Here is a 16,988-nt window from a genome sequence, read left to right as displayed (position 1 = left end):
TAACTGCAATGGTTCTTTGTGAATTAGTCTTTTTTTTTAAATAACGTGTGAAATGACATCCACAATCGACTTCTCCACACCTGCCGATATATCGCCGTGGAAACGGGGTTCATCACTGGACCTCTTTCCTCGTCGCCCCCCCCCCTCTCCCCTCCTCTCAGCTGGTCTCTCTCCTGTTGGCTCGACCCGTTTTCTACAGCACACATTGGCCTTCTGCTGGTGAGGGAAGGTTCCCTCTGCTAGTGATGGATGGCTGCAAACTCCCAAGTGAAAGTTTTTCATTGTAACCGTGCACCCGTAACATTAGTCTTCGTTGCCAGCATACGTGTGTGTGTGTGTGTGCGTGTGTGTGTGTGGTCAGCAACCAGCCATTTCTATCCAATCGTAGCCCGGCCCTCTCCAACACCAGGCGGCCGTACTTATAGTTGATTTGTTTTTATTTCCCCTCCTCGTTGCTGCCTTTTGAAAGCGGAGCAGTTTCACTTGAGCGGGCAGCTGTAACACAACACTGCAGTAATCAAGCACACACGCACACACACACACACACACTGAGCGGCACTGAGCTCAAACCAGGGGAAGTGGGTCAAATGGTTTGTGTCTTGGCAGTGGATTGGCCAGTCGAGGCCTGACACCCACACACACACACACACACCCACAGCACCAGCATGTTTCTCTGCAGCCCGTCCGGAGGTCTGTCTGACGAATAGGTCGGCCCTCCTAGGGGACGAGAGCGAGACAGCCAGGCCGAGCTTGAGTAAAATGCGTCATGTGCCATGATGTGCATGAAGTCACTTTGAGCAGAACGCTGCCTTTAACAGCATGACGGAATAAATAAACACGTATGTAGGAATCTTCCGTCGCCATGGATACTGACAGATTCCTCTGCCTGCAAAGTTGATTTTTTAAATATTACTTCTAAACAAAAATACGTAACATCCACTAAACAACCAGTGATTCAAGATGAACAAATTGAGTATACCGTAAATGTGAAGTCTCTTCTTGATTTTAATTGTACTTTTCTTTTTTTAAATCACAACTTTTCCTGTTATTTTACATTCTAAGAATTTTCTCTATAAAAGTAAAAATTGAATAAATAAAAAATGGCCCTCGTCCAATCGGAAAACGCACTGCTAAGCGGCCATAAAACGGTAATGTTTGCCTGCAGTTATTCCACGTGTGGCAGCGCTTACTTTCCCGTCATTGTTATTAAGTCAAATTGACGGGTGTGGACCTCAGGAAGCTTCGAGGCAGGTTTTCCATTTAGTATTTGTTATTTCATTATGTCTGAAGTGCCGATAAGTAGAACAGCAGCAACCACATCAGTGTTCTCCGTCTCTTCTTCATCCGTCTGTCTCCGTCATCATTTTTGTTTTTTCATTCCCTGCTGCTTACTCTATACTCACACACTCACACACACTTTGAATCGATGGAAGCAGCTTCCCTGCTGCAGTCTTTGCTCGCTCAATACAGTCTGCTCGCTTCCCCTTTGATGAAGCATCTCCAGCAGCAATCGCGGTGACGGGCACAAACATGGATGACATTAAGTGTGGCGCTCCGCTGGGCCCTTAAGGTGGCCACTTATCCAGCTTCAGCGGCAACTTAATTAAATGTCACTGCGTACATCGGAGAACAAGCGTCGATTTCTTTTGTTCTAGTTCATGTGCGTGACTGCATGCTACTCTATCGCTTCCGTCCAGTCTGTAAACCTCACTGGGAGTGTGTGATATTTAGCCCCCCGATAGTCACTGTGGATACGGAGCGTGTACACTTTGGCTCAACGGAGAGACGGATAATAAAAGTTAATGCACTTAAGTGCCCTTGTTGATGCATTGTCAGCCAATGAGACGAGACTGTGCTCGGGGCAGAAAGGTTGCGTATGCGCTGATTATTTCTGTGGTCTGTGAACAACAGCTGCCAGGAGGTGAAGGAGGAAGGATCTGCTTTGGGGAAAGTATGAATGGATGGATCAAAGGATTGAGAGATTGAATGGGAGGATGAAAGCAAGCAAGCAGGGATGGATGCGCTGGGCTATGTTTAGATGTTCATAGTGAAGGCAAATCCCCTTTGTTTATCAAATCCAATCCGCAGGATCCACTCTCTGGGCTGTTGAAGTAAAAATCGCTCAGATTTGTGCTCCACATTCTCCTTCTGGTGCCGGTGGGGTCGACATTAGTCAGCGGCACTTTCTCTTCACGCCGCCTTTTGACTTCTATCGGTCTCTGTGTCTGCAGGCCTTGAGAAGCCTTGAACAGCATCCTCAAGAGGACATGGAGAGAATTAAAATGTCCTAAATGGATTTATTTCAAAGGTCTGGCCTGTCTTAGACGAATCATTGGTTATGACTTTATTTCTTTATTCTGGGCCTTTAGGAGACCTTTATGAACAAACTTAACCAACATTAGACTGTGACAGTCTGCAGGAGGCTGTTGAAGCCTTTTTGAGGAGGGGCGGTTGGGGGAGGGTCAGTCGGCACGTCACTGCTGCAGCTCAGAAGCTATATCATTTTATCAATCAAAAAAATTCATTGTGCTTTCACACTTTGGTGCATAGGATTGGGAGGCAGGCGTTAAATGTGGGGTTCATATATAAGCCGCTGAACGGTGTAGAAACCCAGCGCATCCGTCTCCAGAGGTGTCGCGTGCATCTCCTATCAGACCTGTGAATGCGACGGATTCAATTGGGTTGTACCGTTGGTTATTCTCGGCAGTTCGGTAAACAAATATTTAACGTCTCGTTCAGGCTGCCAGTCAGAATATAGATGGAGTCATCAGCCGGAGAGACGCAGCATAAGGCAGACGGGGGGTTGGATTTAAACTCTCTGATTAATGAGGAGAGCCGGCTGGTGGAAATGCTGATGAGGATGCGGAGAGGAAGAGGAGAATGTTTTCACTGGAGATATATATGAAGTGCAATGCTCCACTATACTGATTAAAACAGTTAGCGTGTTGCCAGTTCTGCTACTTAGCATAAGTTGCTCCTAGCAAGACTCCCTGTTATTTGTTTTAGAATAAGGAATAGAATGACTAAACGAGTAATCTTTTTGTTGTTGAAGAAAATGTCTTTCTGGTTTAGCAACTATAATATTATAACCTACAATCATTACACACACATTTTGTCACCTTTCACAGTTGAAAAAGTCCCCGGCTCTTAAATCTCAGAGACTTGTAATCATAAAAGTTATGAATGCATGCTGGTCTTGGTGTCATATGCTCATCTCTCTTTCTCTCTCTCTCTCAGATCTGAAGAGGGAGGCCAGCATCTGCCACATGCTGAAGCACCCCCACATTGTGGAGCTGCTGGAGACGTACAGCTCGGACGGGATGCTCTACATGGTTTTCGAGTAGTAAGTCTCCGCTTTGCTCGACGTGACCGAACACGCAGGTCACATCACAACTCCCTCCCTCGCCCCCCCAAAAGTCCCCCTCACGCCAAACACGTGCGTGGGTGAAGGAGGAAATGGAACGGTCTGGTAGAGGTCAGCGGGTGGATGTCACAGTGTGAGGATGAGGTGGTGTTTGGGAGAGGGGGGGGCAGTGGGGCGGCAGCGTGGTCGCAGCAAGCGGCGGGTTTATATAACCAGCACTGATGTGAGAAAGCTTGTTAGCTGAGGATGAGGGTTGTGTAAGAAGAAGGGGATGTGGGGGGGGGCAGTACGGTATATATGAAGGGGAAAGAGATGAGATTAAGATTTCACACTTGCCGCTACCTCCAGCTTCTCTCCGAGCGCCGTATCTCCATCGCTTCTCCTCTTCCAGAACTAATTCCTCCATCGTTTGATTCCGTTATTATCGCTGAGCAGGCGAGAGCTCGGGTTCCGCACGCGGGGCGGGAGAAACTCTCTGGGACACGCCGGCTTGTAGAGACACGGGGAGGGAGGGGCCGCAGGTGGGTTTTTGAGGCGTCCTTTGATGGCTGTAGCTGCTCTGAGAGCCCCCCCCCTCCTCCCCGGGTAATCAAGCAGCCTAAATCCCGAGTATACGGGAGGTGATGTGGACGTCCAGCGTTTGATTGGTGGAGGGGCTTAGTGACAATAAAGAGCAGGGTGCAGTACCTGGGGAAGAATGGGAAGTGTGTGTGTGTGTGTGTTTTGTCCAGGAATTACAGTGAAAACCGAAGTACCACCATTTAGTATTTGACAACGCACACGTTTGTGTTCACCTAGCAGTTCATTTAAAATCATTAGATTGGCGTTATTTTCCACACGTATCTATGGGACACCTTTCAAAGTCGCCCGGTGGTCATTACGGGCTTCTCCCCATCTGGATTTTAGTAATTACTTACCTAACGTTTGTTTCGCCCCCGTCAAATCCCTGGAGTCCCCGGATGTCGTCGACACCCCTCTGGCCCCCACCTCGGCTGCAGCGGCCTGTTTCTGTATCGCATCAACGGCCCACAGAGACACGATCACAGCGTTTCCCCACTTCATCGACACCAGCGATCAGAGACGTTTTAATAAGCGTGACCTTTCCTTTGCTCCTGCATCCCTGACTCGCCCTTCATCCTCTCTCTCTCTCTCTGTGTGTCTGTCTTTGTCAGCATGGACGGAGCAGACCTGTGTTTTGAGATCGTGAAGAGGGCGGACGCCGGCTTCGTCTACAGCGAAGCCGTGGCCAGGTGAGGACTCCCGCACCCGATTTTCATCCCTCTTCTGACGCTGGTATTTGTGATCACGGCGATAACCGTACAAACCTCTTTCCCTCAGTCACTACATGAGACAGATCCTCGAGGCGCTGCGCTATTGCCACGACAACAACGTCATCCACCGAGACGTCAAGGTATTTGTTCATCTTCTAGCTGCGCTGTGGCAGAAGCGGTCGAGTCGAGAGGGACGCGATTATCGCGTGAGGATCAGCGTGGTTGATTCAAGCACGACGACCGCGCGGCGGCGGCGGGAAGTTTACACGGATGGAAGTTTGCCTCCTGTGTGACATTTCGTTACGCCGCTTCTCCCCACGCGCTTGGCTTCCGTATGAAAAGGTTAATGCAGTTCTGTGATTGCATGCGCTGCCCGTAAAGTAAAATTAAGCTTTGCATTCAAAGCGCCGCCCCCCCCCCCCCCCCCCCCGTTTGCAAACGTGCAGCGCGTCCCTCCCCAGCTGTGAGTTGAACTGCTCTTATTCGCTGTCCACTGCAGCACTTGGCTTGAAGCGCGTTTTCTGGCCTCGCTCCGCGCGTTCTCCGCTGCCAGCTGCCCTCGGCCTTGAGCTCAGGTATTAGTCACCGTTACCTACACGCTTCCATCGCCGCGTCTTCAGCCGGCTGACCCCTCCCGCCCCCACGGCGGATCCCTGCTGAGTCACTGGCTCAGTGAAAGGCGCATCTCCTGCTTTGCTCCTGTTTTAGTTTCATACGGCTCCTCTAGTTCCACCAAATGTGTGTTGTTTTCTATGGAGTTGCACCGCCTCACGTCAGGTGCAGGTCCACTATACAACGAAAAACAAAAACACATTTAAAACGAAAGCAAATCACTTAAAACGAAAGCAAATCACTTAAAACGAAAGCAAATCACTTAAAACGAAAGCAAATCACAGCACGTTCACACATCGTCTCAAATCTCTCTATGTTTCGTGGTCAAATTGTGGCCTTTTTTTTATATCACTTTATTTTTGCATTTTCAACACACAGCCTTCTTAATTGAAACCGTAATGCTTAATGCAAATCCCGAAGGCAGAGGCATCTCTGTGACACAAAGGGGGGAAGAAGTCATTAACATCGACAATGACAAGAGACGACGAAAGGAGTCCATTGAACCGAAACCGTAAATTGCCACATAACGAGTGCAGCGTCTTAAAAAGAAAACCCCAAATCTGTGTAGCCTGGAACAAAGTGTAACTAACATTTTAGTATCTTTCCAATATCTGGATACATCTCAAAGTCCTCTTGACTGGAAGAAAAAGCCCTAAAGCCTCTAATGACACACCATGTGACCGTCGAAGGAGGAATAACGCAAATGTTGAAGGAGCTTTTCGCTCCTTGATTGTACAGCTTAAAGAGTCACAGCCGCACGTCGACCGCGTGTGACATTACAGGTCGATTTATTAATGTGACTTGTAGTGGAATGTTCCTTCCAAGGGTTGAAGTGTCCGGCATTGTGAGTGTGGCCTCGGACACTCGTCCCCTCCACTTGTCTGTCCCGATTCAGCGACTACAAGAACACGTGGAAGTGACAGGGAGGTTTTTCCCATCACTGCCGGCTGCTGTCAGGTGCATCGCAGCTGTCACAAGATGCTTCACTCAACCATTTAGGAGCCCACAGGGCGGCTTTCCTTGTATAATAAAAAATCCATCCCCAGTCAATTGATGATGGATACATGGAAATGAGACAAGTCAGCCACTATTTTCATAAGGAATCATTGGAAATTATTTGTTTCCATTTCATAAGCAGTTAAAAGTGTAATCCCTAAACCTACGTACTTTTGCTTTGTCTTGAAACTGATTAAAAAAAAAAAAAAAAATCAAATGTATTGAATTTTATATAGACTATATATTTTTAATACTACTTTAAAAGCCAGACTATTTTGTGGGGGTTTCCCTCAAAGCGGTATGGAAGCCGGTCAGGTCCGATCCTGCCGATTAAACGGGCAAACAAGCGGAGGAGGAGGCCCGACCTCACGATGGAGTCGGCTACGTCCTTGTTGAATATGGATCCGCTCGAGTTCACGTCGCTCCGTGCGTGAAAGTCACTGAATCCACGTAAATCCCGATGCCTCGGTATTCATCTTCCTCCCCGTGGCGCCGCCCTGCTTGCGGGTTGCGGTGGAATCGCCTCGTCCGGCGGAAGTGTTGTGCAGCTGTTCTGTAGTCGGAGCCTCGTTCTGTGAGCTTTCTAGAATCAAACGTACACATGAAGGCCTTTCTGCTGGACCTTTGAGGGAACTTCTCACGCTGTGTTAAAGGGTGAGGGCGCCTCCGCTTTGCCATTTCAGTTTGAGAAGCCAACGGGCGTCTTGATTTACCGGACGGCGTGCCGTCTGAAATCGGACGTGGACGAGGGCAAAAAACTAAGCGGCGTGAGCAGCTCCACCTCTTGTTCCCCGCTGTCCTGTGTCATGTGATTCAAGCCGTCACCAAAGCTTAGACGCGCAATATTATTCTGATTAGTTCGCAACAATGGATCGCAGCTCACACTTTTTTATGTCTTATTCCACATCATCGGGCTTGTGAGCCCACGCAGACTTTGTCCTGCTGTGTGACGGCATTGCGTCGATCATAAATATGCTCTGAATTTTGAATTTAGGGCGATGATTGGTGGTCGGCACATGTAAACACACACATAGACACCATCACATCTTAGGAGCTGTAGGCCAAACTGAAGCGTGATCGTCACCTTCGGGAGGCGAGTATGAGCCGCTCACCTGCAGATTCACACATTTTGCATGAGTGAATAAGGTCCGAGTGAAACGGAGGCACCGAGGACTCACTTCCCCTCTGAATTCTGGGATGTCAGCTGCTTTTGCAAGATAAATTGGCCCTCTGGACCTCTTTGTGAGACACTCTGAGGACTCACAGCTGCGTTGTTTGTGTGATGATGTGAGGCTGCATGGAGGAGCTAAAAGCTAATGGGATTCAATGGGCCTCACGATGTCGACCATGAAATGATGTCATGACCTGTGGCGCACAAATCACCCACGCACGCACACGCAGGTGAATATGCACGGCGCACGCTCGTTTCCCGAAATATCCGCATCCATTCATTCGCATCCGGCTGGTTTGACGTGTGTCTCAGACGTTCAGGTTTGATGGCGAAATTAGGCCTCTGCGTACCAGCGAGCTCGACACATCCGCGCTGTTTCGTGTTGTTGCAATTTGCATAATTGCAGCTGTTCTTTTTCTCCCAGTTGTCGAACTGTCGAAAGAGACAAAGACAGACGCAGCGTGTCGTCTTCAATCTCAAATAGAGCTTTTGTCATCTGGAGATTTCCAATACTCGTTTTAACATGTGTGGGTTCTGCCCTTTGGAGGATGATAATAATTGAACGTGGACAAAACATAAGTAGATGAGCTTATTTTCTTGTACATTTGAGTCAGAAAGGAAACGCTCGTATATCGCGCGCGCGTGTGTGTGTGTGGTTGAGAGAGACAAAAACCAGCTCCACATGACAAGATAAAGACGGGTCCCTGCTCACTCACAGACTTTGACTTGATGGACGGGTGACTCTTAAATGTGCGGCTAACAGCCTCACGCCTCCTCGGAGTGATCGCTCATGTCCTGCCCCGAACACACAAAAACAACCATCAGTGTGTGCGTCCCTCTCTGACAGCGGTGGACAACTACTGGAACTAATGCCGTCTCCGGGGAGACTTTTCTCACAACAACAAATGAATGCAAGAATGCACCCAGACACACACTCACGTTACACACACGCACACACACGTCGCATACACAGTGTCTTTGATGCGGGCCGCCGGTATCTGTAATGAAGCCAAGGGATCGGGGGAATTCTTTTAATAGTAGTCAGTCTTTCAGAAAAACAATCGGCTTCAGCAAATGAGCTAAAAATGCTTTAAGTTAAGCTCCTGAAAGTTTGTGGGCGGATGGGTGAGAGAATGTGACTTCCCGTTGAGCCGCATGGAAGATGTGTAGCGTGTGAAGGCCGGGGGGGCGGTTTCACAGAAGCTATTTGAAGACAAGGGTGTTAAAACTACTGGCCACAGACCAAAAAACGCATTTAGGGAGACTTTTTGTTTTAAAAAGGAGGCTAATGTGCTTGGGAGAAATAGTTTAAGTGAACAGGTTGCTGATTATGCAAATATAATGTTGTTTTTTTTCAGTAGGTTGACACAACGATGCGACAGCTAGCAGGTTCCTATTGAACCAACACTATTGGTAAAGGAGCAGCGACCTTCCATCACAATGTGTCTTTTTCTACGTTCGTGTAAAGGCTTCAATATGCAAAAGACGTCAGTTCTTTTGTTTTATTTTCATCCGTGAGTTTGCGTTCACCTTTTCTAGAATAGAATCCCTCCACAACGTACGTGCGTGCACCACGTATGCGTGTGTGTGTGTGTGTGTGCGTGCACCACGTATGCATATGTACGTGCGTGCGTGCACCACGTATGCGTGTGTGTGTGCGTGTGCGTGCACCACGTATGCATATGTACGTACGTGCGTGCACTACGTATGCGTGTGTGCGTGTGTGTGTGTGTGTGTGCGTGCGCACCACGCATGCGTGTGTGTGTGTGTGCGTGCGTGCGTGCTGTTACGGCCACAGCCTTCTGAGTTTGTTTTTGTGATTATTAATTGGTTTGGCCCTTCTGAGTGCAGGCTCCGCCCCTGCGCACCTGAGAGCGGTTGCGGTGATGGCTCAGGCTGAGCATATAGAGGGGAGAGCGACTGAGCGCCGGGAGAAGGAGGAGACCTGCGAGAGCGCCAGGCCCCGGCCTCAACACCAGGAGACCAGTGTTTTGTGTTCGAGCTACTATTGTGATATATTAATGTGTGAAACGGAGAGGCTGGAGGTTGGAAAACTATAAAAAGAACTTTGCATCGCTTCCTGCCTATCGCGTTTCTTTATGTGGCTGACCCCTCGGCTGAACGAGCCGTCACCTTATCGAGGGGTCCGTAACATAAATGGGGGCTCGTCCGGGATATCTGTGTCCGGATAGTAGCTAAGGAATTCGAGTGATCTAATTTAATTCGGGTGATCCACGTTCTCTGGTTAGACAGAGTAAGCCAGCGGGGCTGTGCTTAGCGCCAGTCCTGACAACGGTTTACTGTTTATTATTTTGCCTTTCTTATTTTAGTTTGTTATTTTTGGAGGTACTCCGGGGGAGAGAGCGATCTCTTAATCGGTACCCTCTGAAGACTAGAGAGGAAAAGTTAGCTTTATGGGTTAGGTAAGTAGGCCCAGAGAATGTTGGATTATCCTGATTATTTCTGCATATTGTTGTTTAAAAATGGCAACGTTTGAGTTAAGCCGATTTATAGATCAACCAAATGTTGAAGTTTTAGGGACATGTCGAAAAAGTGATTTGTCTCTTATTGCTCAACATTATGGGATTCCTTTTTCTAGAACACTAAGAAAAGCAGAGTTAAAAGATTGTTTAGTGGCTGGCTTGGTTAATAAAGGTGTTTTTTCGGCCATGGAGTCTAGTCCCACTGTAGCGGCGGAGTTGGAGGCACCAGCTGCTGCGGGAACTTCGCCTTTACGCGTATCGCGTGGTGGTCCAGTAACTCCCTTGGTGGGGGTTGGTGCGGAGGAAGGTTTAGCCTACTCGATGCCTAAATTTGAGCCTCTTTCTCTTTCCACAGAATCAACAGGGAGTCGCTCAGATGCACGTCTAAAACTACGTTTAGCACGGCTGCAGTTGGAGACCCAGGACCGAGCTCAGGCAAGGCAAGATGACTTGAAGCGTCAGATCGAAATGTATCGAATTGATGCTGATACCAAAGTACGACTGCGGGAGTTGGAGTTACAGGCTGCGCCCGAGGTACCAAAGAAGTCTACTGTCAAAACATCTCTGGTCGAAGGTGATCCCGTTACGTCGCCTGGTCCATCACCGTCGGGAGGCGTTGACGAACCAGTTGGTACTGGTGGTGATTCGGTAGCGCCGTTTTCAACACATTTTGACGTGGCTAAAAACATCTCGATCGTTCCACCCTTCCGGGAAAAGGAAGTGGAAGCTTATTTTCAAGCTTTTGAACGAGTGGCGTTAGCTTTAGGATGGCCAAACGCGGTTTGGGCACTAATGTTGCAATGTAAACTCTCAGGTAAGGCGCAGGAGGTATGTGCATCTCTCTCGTTAGAGGAAAGCGTACAGTATGAAGCCGTGAAAGCTGCAATTTTACGGGCATACGAACTTGTTCCTGAGCATTACCGACAACGGTTCCGTACCTCGAAAAGGGGCACGTCGCAAACGTATGTTGAATTCGCTCGGGAAAAAGGCATCTTATTCGATCGCTGGACCAAGGCGTGCAAGGTAACTGACTATAGCTCTTTGCGAGAGCTGTTGCTGATCGAAGAATTTAAGAACTGTGTTCCTGAACGTACTGCATTGTATCTGAACGAACAAAAAGTCAGCACTGTTCAGCAGGCTGCGGTGTTAGCTGACGAGTATGCTTTAATGCACAAAACGGTGTTTTACAAGCGTCCGTCTGATTCTGGGGGTTCCGCCGTGAAGGAGAACGAAAATCTTTCCGACTCGAGAAGTAAATGGAGTCCTCCCAGTCCGAAATCTAATCGAGAATGCAGTTACTGTCACAAAATGGGTCATAGTATGGCTGAGTGTCGTACGTTGAAACGTAAACAAGAACGACAAGATTCTTCATCTTTTCAACCGCGAGGCTCGGTGTTGGTGAAAACTTTGTCTCCGGCGGTTGCAGTGTCCCCCACGACCCCAGACAGCTGTTTCAAGCCGTTCATATTCCGCGGTTTTGTTTCAGTAGGTGAGAGGGGCGAGGATCGAAAACCGGTAAGAATTCTCCGGGATACAGGGGGGTCTCAGTCCTTCATATTAGCAGATGTTCTGGATTTTGGTGTTGATTCCGCGTGTAATACCAGCACGGTGGTGCAGGGTATTGAAATGGGTTTTGTGACTGTCCCGTTGCATCGGGTGCACGTTTCGTCTGAGTTGGCGTCTGGATGTTTTGAGGTGGCAGTGCGTCCCTCGCTACCGGTGAGAGGCGTTGACTTTATCATGGGTAACGATATAGCTGGGGGTAAAGTCATGCCGGTGGTGCAAGTGGTCGACGTCCCGCACAACGACTCTCAGGCGGATGTGCTTGCTAGAAACCTGCCAGGGGTGTTTAGCGCCGTGGTGACACGAGCCCAAGCAAAACATGACCTTCAGGAAAGTAATATACTCTGCGATTCTGTGTTTCCCAAGATTCTGGGAACTGACGTGCTGGCTGATCCTCCAGAGCCGCCCAAAACGACTCCAGGGTCAGCTAGGAGCTTTGATCTCATTACTAATTTGCTTGTTTCGCGCGAAACTCTGATTGAAGCGCAGCGAGAAGATTTATCTTTAACTCCATGTCGGGCGAGTGCTGAAAAGGGGAAAATATCGCTGCGTAATCACCAGTTTTACTGGCACGATAAGGTGCTAATGCGTCACTGGAGTCGATCGCTAAATCCTGGGCAGCAAGACGATTGGAATGTGGTGCATCAAATTGTGGTGCCCTCGAAGTTTCGATCACAGGTCTTAGAACTGGCCCATGACCATCCTTGGTCCGGACACCTCGGTATCACTAAAACCTATAACCGGGTGCTCCAGCATTTCTTTTGGCCAGGTTTAAAAACTGATGTTGCACAATACTGCAAAACCTGTCACATCTGTCAGGTCAATGGGAAGCCTAATCAAGTTGTGCCGCCGGCTCCCCTCTGTCCTATTCCTGCCGTCGGCGAACCATTCGAGCGCGTGCTAGTTGATTGTGTCGGTCCACTCCCTCGTGCTAAGTCCGGGTGCCAATACTTGTTAACAATCATGTGCGTCGCGACACGCTTTCCGGAAGCCATCCCGTTACGTAACATCACGGCCAAGACGGTAACTAAGGCACTAACAAAATTCTTTACCACCTTTGGGTTGCCGAAAACGGTCCAAACCGATCAGGGTTCAAACTTTATGTCTCGCGTTTTCCGTACGTCCTTAAAGGCTCTTGGAGTGGCTCATGTCGTCGCAAGTGCCTACCACCCTGAGTCGCAAGGAGCTTTAGAACGGTGGCATCAGACGTTAAAATCCGCACTTCGCAAGTATTGCACCGAGACTGGAAAGGAATGGGATGATGGGGTCCCGTTAGTTTTATTTGCAGTGCGTGAGGCAAGACAGGACTCTCTCGGGTTCAGTCCGGCTGAGCTCGTGTTCGGGCATGATGTCCGGGGTCCTTTAAAAATGCTAAAGGAAGAGTTTCTCGATAGAGGTTTGTCCGCGAAAACAAACGTTCTCGAGTTGGTTTCACGTACTCGGGAACGTTTGCGAGACGCCTGTAATACGGCGAAGGAAGCGCTTTCATTGTCGCAAAAGAAGATGAAGAAACGCTTTGATACAAAAGCGGTGGTGCGTCGTTTCCTGCCTGGAGATAAAGTTCTCGTGTTGTTCCCCATTCATGGGACCACTCTCTCGGCCCGTTTTTCGGGTCCGTACGTGATCAAGGGGAAGCAGGTGGGAAATGGTCAAGTGCGACCACGGGACGGAAAGGTGGCTGCTGTGCTCAACTACCCAACACCTACTACGAGGAGAGAACTACTGCACCGGTGCTGTCCGCCCCAGACCTGACTCGTCCGTTCCAGCTGGAGGTGGACGCCAGCGCGGTTGGAGTGGGAGCTGTCCTTCTCCAGGAGGGTGCTGACAACCTAGGCCACCCCGTATCATACTTCTCAGCTAAGTTCAACAGTCATCAGTTGAATTATTCAACCATTGAAAAAGAGACCTTAGCTCTGTTGCTAGCATTACAACAGTTTAACGTTTACGTGGGGGCTAGTGCGTCTCCTGTCGTTGTTTATACAGATCATAATCCACTTGTTTTTCTGAGCAAAATGTATAACCAAAATCAACGACTCATGCGGTGGGCCTTAATGGTTCAGCCGTACAATCTTGAGATCCGTCATAAAAGAGGCTCTGACAACGTAGTTGCAGATGCGTTGTCTCGCGGATTAATTTAGGAACAGGATTTTCTGTATGAACTCATGCAGAATCAGTTTTTCTTTTTCCCTCTAAGGAAGGAGGAAAAGAAAAAAAAAAAAAATGATTCTTCCTCTAGGGGGGGAAGTGTTACGGCCACAGCCTTCTGAGTTTGTTTTTGTGATTATTAATTGGTTTGGCCCTTCTGAGTGCAGGCTCCGCCCCTGCGCACCTGAGAGCGGTTGCGGTGATGGCTCAGGCTGAGCATATAGAGGGGAGAGCGACTGAGCGCCGGGAGAAGGAGGAGACCTGCGAGAGCGCCAGGCCCCGGCCTCAACACCAGGAGACCAGTGTTTTGTGTTCGAGCTACTATTGTGATATATTAATGTGTGAAACGGAGAGGCTGGAGGTTGGAAAACTATAAAAAGAACTTTGCATCGCTTCCTGCCTATCGCGTTTCTTTATGTGGCTGACCCCTCGGCTGAACGAGCCGTCACCTTATCGAGGGGTCCGTAACAGTGCGCACCACGCATGCGTGTGTGCGTGCGTGCGTGCGCACCACGCATGCGTGTGTGCGTGTGTGTGTGTGCGTGCGCACCACGCATGCGTGTGTGTGTGTGTGCGTGCGTGCACCTATGTATGCATATGTACGTGTGTGCGTGCACCACGTATGCATATGTACGTGCGTGCGTGCACCACGTATGCATATGTACGTGCGTGCGTGCACCACGTATGCATATGTACGTGCGTGCGTGCACCACGTATGCATATGTACGTGCGTGCGTGCACCACGTATGCGTGTGCGCGCGTGCGTGCACCACGTATGCGTGTGCGCGCGTGCGTGCACCACGTATGCGTGTGCGCGCGTGCGTGCACCACGTATGCGTGTGCGCGCGTGCGTGCACCACGTATGCGTGTGCGCGCGTGCGTGCACCACGAATGCGTGTGTGTGCGTGCACCACGTATGCGTGTGTGTGTGCGTGCGTGCACCTATGTATGCATATGTACGTGTGTGTGTGTGTCTTTCTGCTTCGGTCTTCACGTCCCGGTTCTCCCAGGCGATACGCGTCTGCAGGGGCCTCACTTCACACAGCAGCGTCGTATGGAAACACAAACACCGGTGCACATTCTGTAATCCCTCCTCAATAATTTGTACACAATTACCGAGCAAAGCTGCGCACACATATGGGTATTAAATATTTATAGCTTGGTGTTGCACATGAAAATGACTTGATACCATCGTAATGTAATGCTGGTATTCTTGTTTTGTGACATGGCTGAAAAAGGACATTTGAACTTGTATGTATGTATATATATATATATATATACGTATATTATCTCGTCAGGCTTCATCTACGTATATAAGAAACATCTGCCAGCTACTAGACAGTGAAATCCACAATTCCGTCCTCCAATTGTCCGCCCCTCTGATTGTCACTTCCCCTCGCCGAATCCGCCGGTCGCCCGTCGGGGCTGTTTCGCTTGCACCTCAGAAGTCTGAGGCCCTGATGACGGAAGGTCTCGTCCAACAGGAAGTACATCAGCGGGTCCGTTGAACCTCTCGACGCAGCCAGAAGCAGCAGGCAGTTCTTCAGCTGGAGGGAGAGGAGAGAGAGACGCACCCGTCATCACGCCGCGTGACTCTGTATCTAAGTGAAGAAGAGCATTGGCACTGAGGGGATGTGTAGTGACCTCGATGAAGGGGGAGAGCGGGTGACAGAGGTTGCAGGCGCCGGCCGGATACGTCCGCTGCCGCTCGTCGATCACCCATGAAATGAAGATCGCTTTGAAGATGTAGTACGGCAGCAGACAGACTGAGAGGACGACCTGTGTTTGACCCGAGCGCCGGGAATTAGTTTTGGTTATCAATGCGACAATTTGCTATTTCACGGTGCGATTCCAGCCCACCTGGATGATGACGATGTTGCGGAGGACCCTGCCCAGCAGGCTCTGGGAGGTCTTGCGTCTCGCGCTGCGGCGTGAGCGTTCGATGTGCTTCAGCGCGCTCATGTAGGACAGCAGCACCAGCAGGTAGAAGAGGAAGAACAGCGCGACGACGGCCACGGCCACCCTCGCAGCCGGGCCGCGTCCGATCTCCACCGCCGGGCTGTAGCACCGCTCCACACACCCGCCGCTGGCCGCCGCGTCGCCCCTCACCGACTCCTGCACCAAGTAGTAAAAAGCCACCGTGCCCACGACCGCCGCCACCCACACGCCGCCGCACACCCTGCTGGCGAAGGAGGCCATCGTGAGGCGGGCGAAGAAGCCGCGCGGCAGCAGGGTGGTGCAGGCGCTCCGCCGGGAGGCGTGGGTGTGCTGGACGAGGGCGGCGAAGCGGCTGAGCGCCAACCAAGTGAGGATCGCCATGCCGATGTGGATGTTGACGTAGGACAGCGCGGTGGCGCCGTGCACAACCAGCTGACACGCGGCGCCGCTCAGCGGCCAGGACGAGCCTCGGGCGAAGAAGGCCGCGTGGAAGGGCGCGGTGAGGGCCACCATCAGGTTGGAGACGCTCAGGTGGGACAGGTAGACGTGGGTGGGGGACGCGGTGGCGATGCACCGCAGGAACACCCACAGAGACAGCGCGTTGCCCGGCAGCGCGGTGAGGGAGAGGAGGGTGTAGGCGGAGGGGAGGAAGACGAGCGTGACGGCGGTGGGGCAGAGGGAGAGGGCCGAGGAGGGGAGGGAAGCGTTGTCTGGGGGGAAAGTGTGCAGCGTATTCCCCATGTGACCTGCAGCAAGAAGATGAATAGGAGCGAGGAGAGACTGATGGGAGCAGGACGGAAGAAGTCAGCGGTTTTATTCGCCCTGGTGTGATGTGATCGCGATAGATAGACAATAAGCATTTCACAAAAAGCAAAAAGCTCGTATATTCGTTTCAAAATATGCTTGAAAATCTGCACATAACCACAAAAACCAGCAGAAATAAGACTCAACGTATTGTTGAATTTTAGAGTTGAAAGTGAACTTTATTTTATTCCATAATTTCATGTATGTTCTACCACTTCATCCTCATGATATTATTCTGAATATCATTAAAAAGCACAGTTGGTTAAGCAGATTGACACGAATAATTCTTAGAGCCTCCTCGAGCAACATAATGAACCTCCAATACGAAAAATAACGATGCATTTGAGTTTGTTTTTTAAATGTTATAAGAAGCGATAAACAATCGGCAAATGAGAGCCACTACCCGAATTAGCATCCCGATGCCGTTGCCGTTATTCTTACCTCCCGCTGTAACTTTGACGGAATCGTTCAAAGACATCAGCCACCGTTTGAGAAACTCACAAGATCAATGCAAAGCTTTTCTGTAACTTCCTGCTTCTTAACGAAAGACAAGTTTATCATAAAAATGTGCGCGCGTGTGTGTTTAGGTCAGTGTTACATGTGCTATATGTGTTTCCTACTTCCTCATGACGCTGACAGAT

The 16,988-nt window shown here is 49.8% G+C and overlaps 2 protein-coding genes across 35 annotated transcripts in view; one reads left to right on the top strand and one right to left on the bottom strand.

Annotated features, from left to right (window-relative positions):
* caska (calcium/calmodulin-dependent serine protein kinase a) overlaps positions 1 to 16,988 on the top strand; it is a 76,497-nt gene that overhangs the window by 34,001 nt on the left and 25,508 nt on the right. For all 34 annotated transcript variants that reach the window (XM_040201478.2, XM_040201475.2, XM_040201467.2 and 31 more), the window contains exons 3-5: positions 3,238 to 3,343; positions 4,537 to 4,614; positions 4,703 to 4,775. In XM_040201478.2, coding sequence (XP_040057412.2) covers positions 3,238 to 3,343; positions 4,537 to 4,614; positions 4,703 to 4,775 — 257 coding nt within the window. The remainder of the gene's footprint in view (positions 1 to 3,237; positions 3,344 to 4,536; positions 4,615 to 4,702; positions 4,776 to 16,988) is intronic.
* LOC144388845 (putative G-protein coupled receptor 82) lies at positions 14,816 to 16,970 on the bottom strand. The gene is made up of 4 exons (XM_078091301.1): positions 16,789 to 16,970; positions 15,466 to 16,289; positions 15,250 to 15,384; positions 14,816 to 15,152 (listed from the first exon to the last, which is right to left on the bottom strand). Exons 1-4 carry the CDS (start codon positions 16,823 to 16,825, stop codon positions 14,940 to 14,942), a joined length of 1,209 nt encoding a protein of 402 aa, XP_077947427.1. The 5' UTR covers positions 16,826 to 16,970; the 3' UTR covers positions 14,816 to 14,939.

The sequence above is a fragment of the Gasterosteus aculeatus genome, chromosome 16 (assembly GCF_964276395.1).
Source record: "Gasterosteus aculeatus chromosome 16, fGasAcu3.hap1.1, whole genome shotgun sequence".
Taxonomy (NCBI): domain Eukaryota; kingdom Metazoa; phylum Chordata; class Actinopteri; order Perciformes; family Gasterosteidae; genus Gasterosteus; species Gasterosteus aculeatus.
Note: the sequence above shows the minus strand (reverse complement) of the source record. Positions and strands in the feature narration are given on the sequence as shown.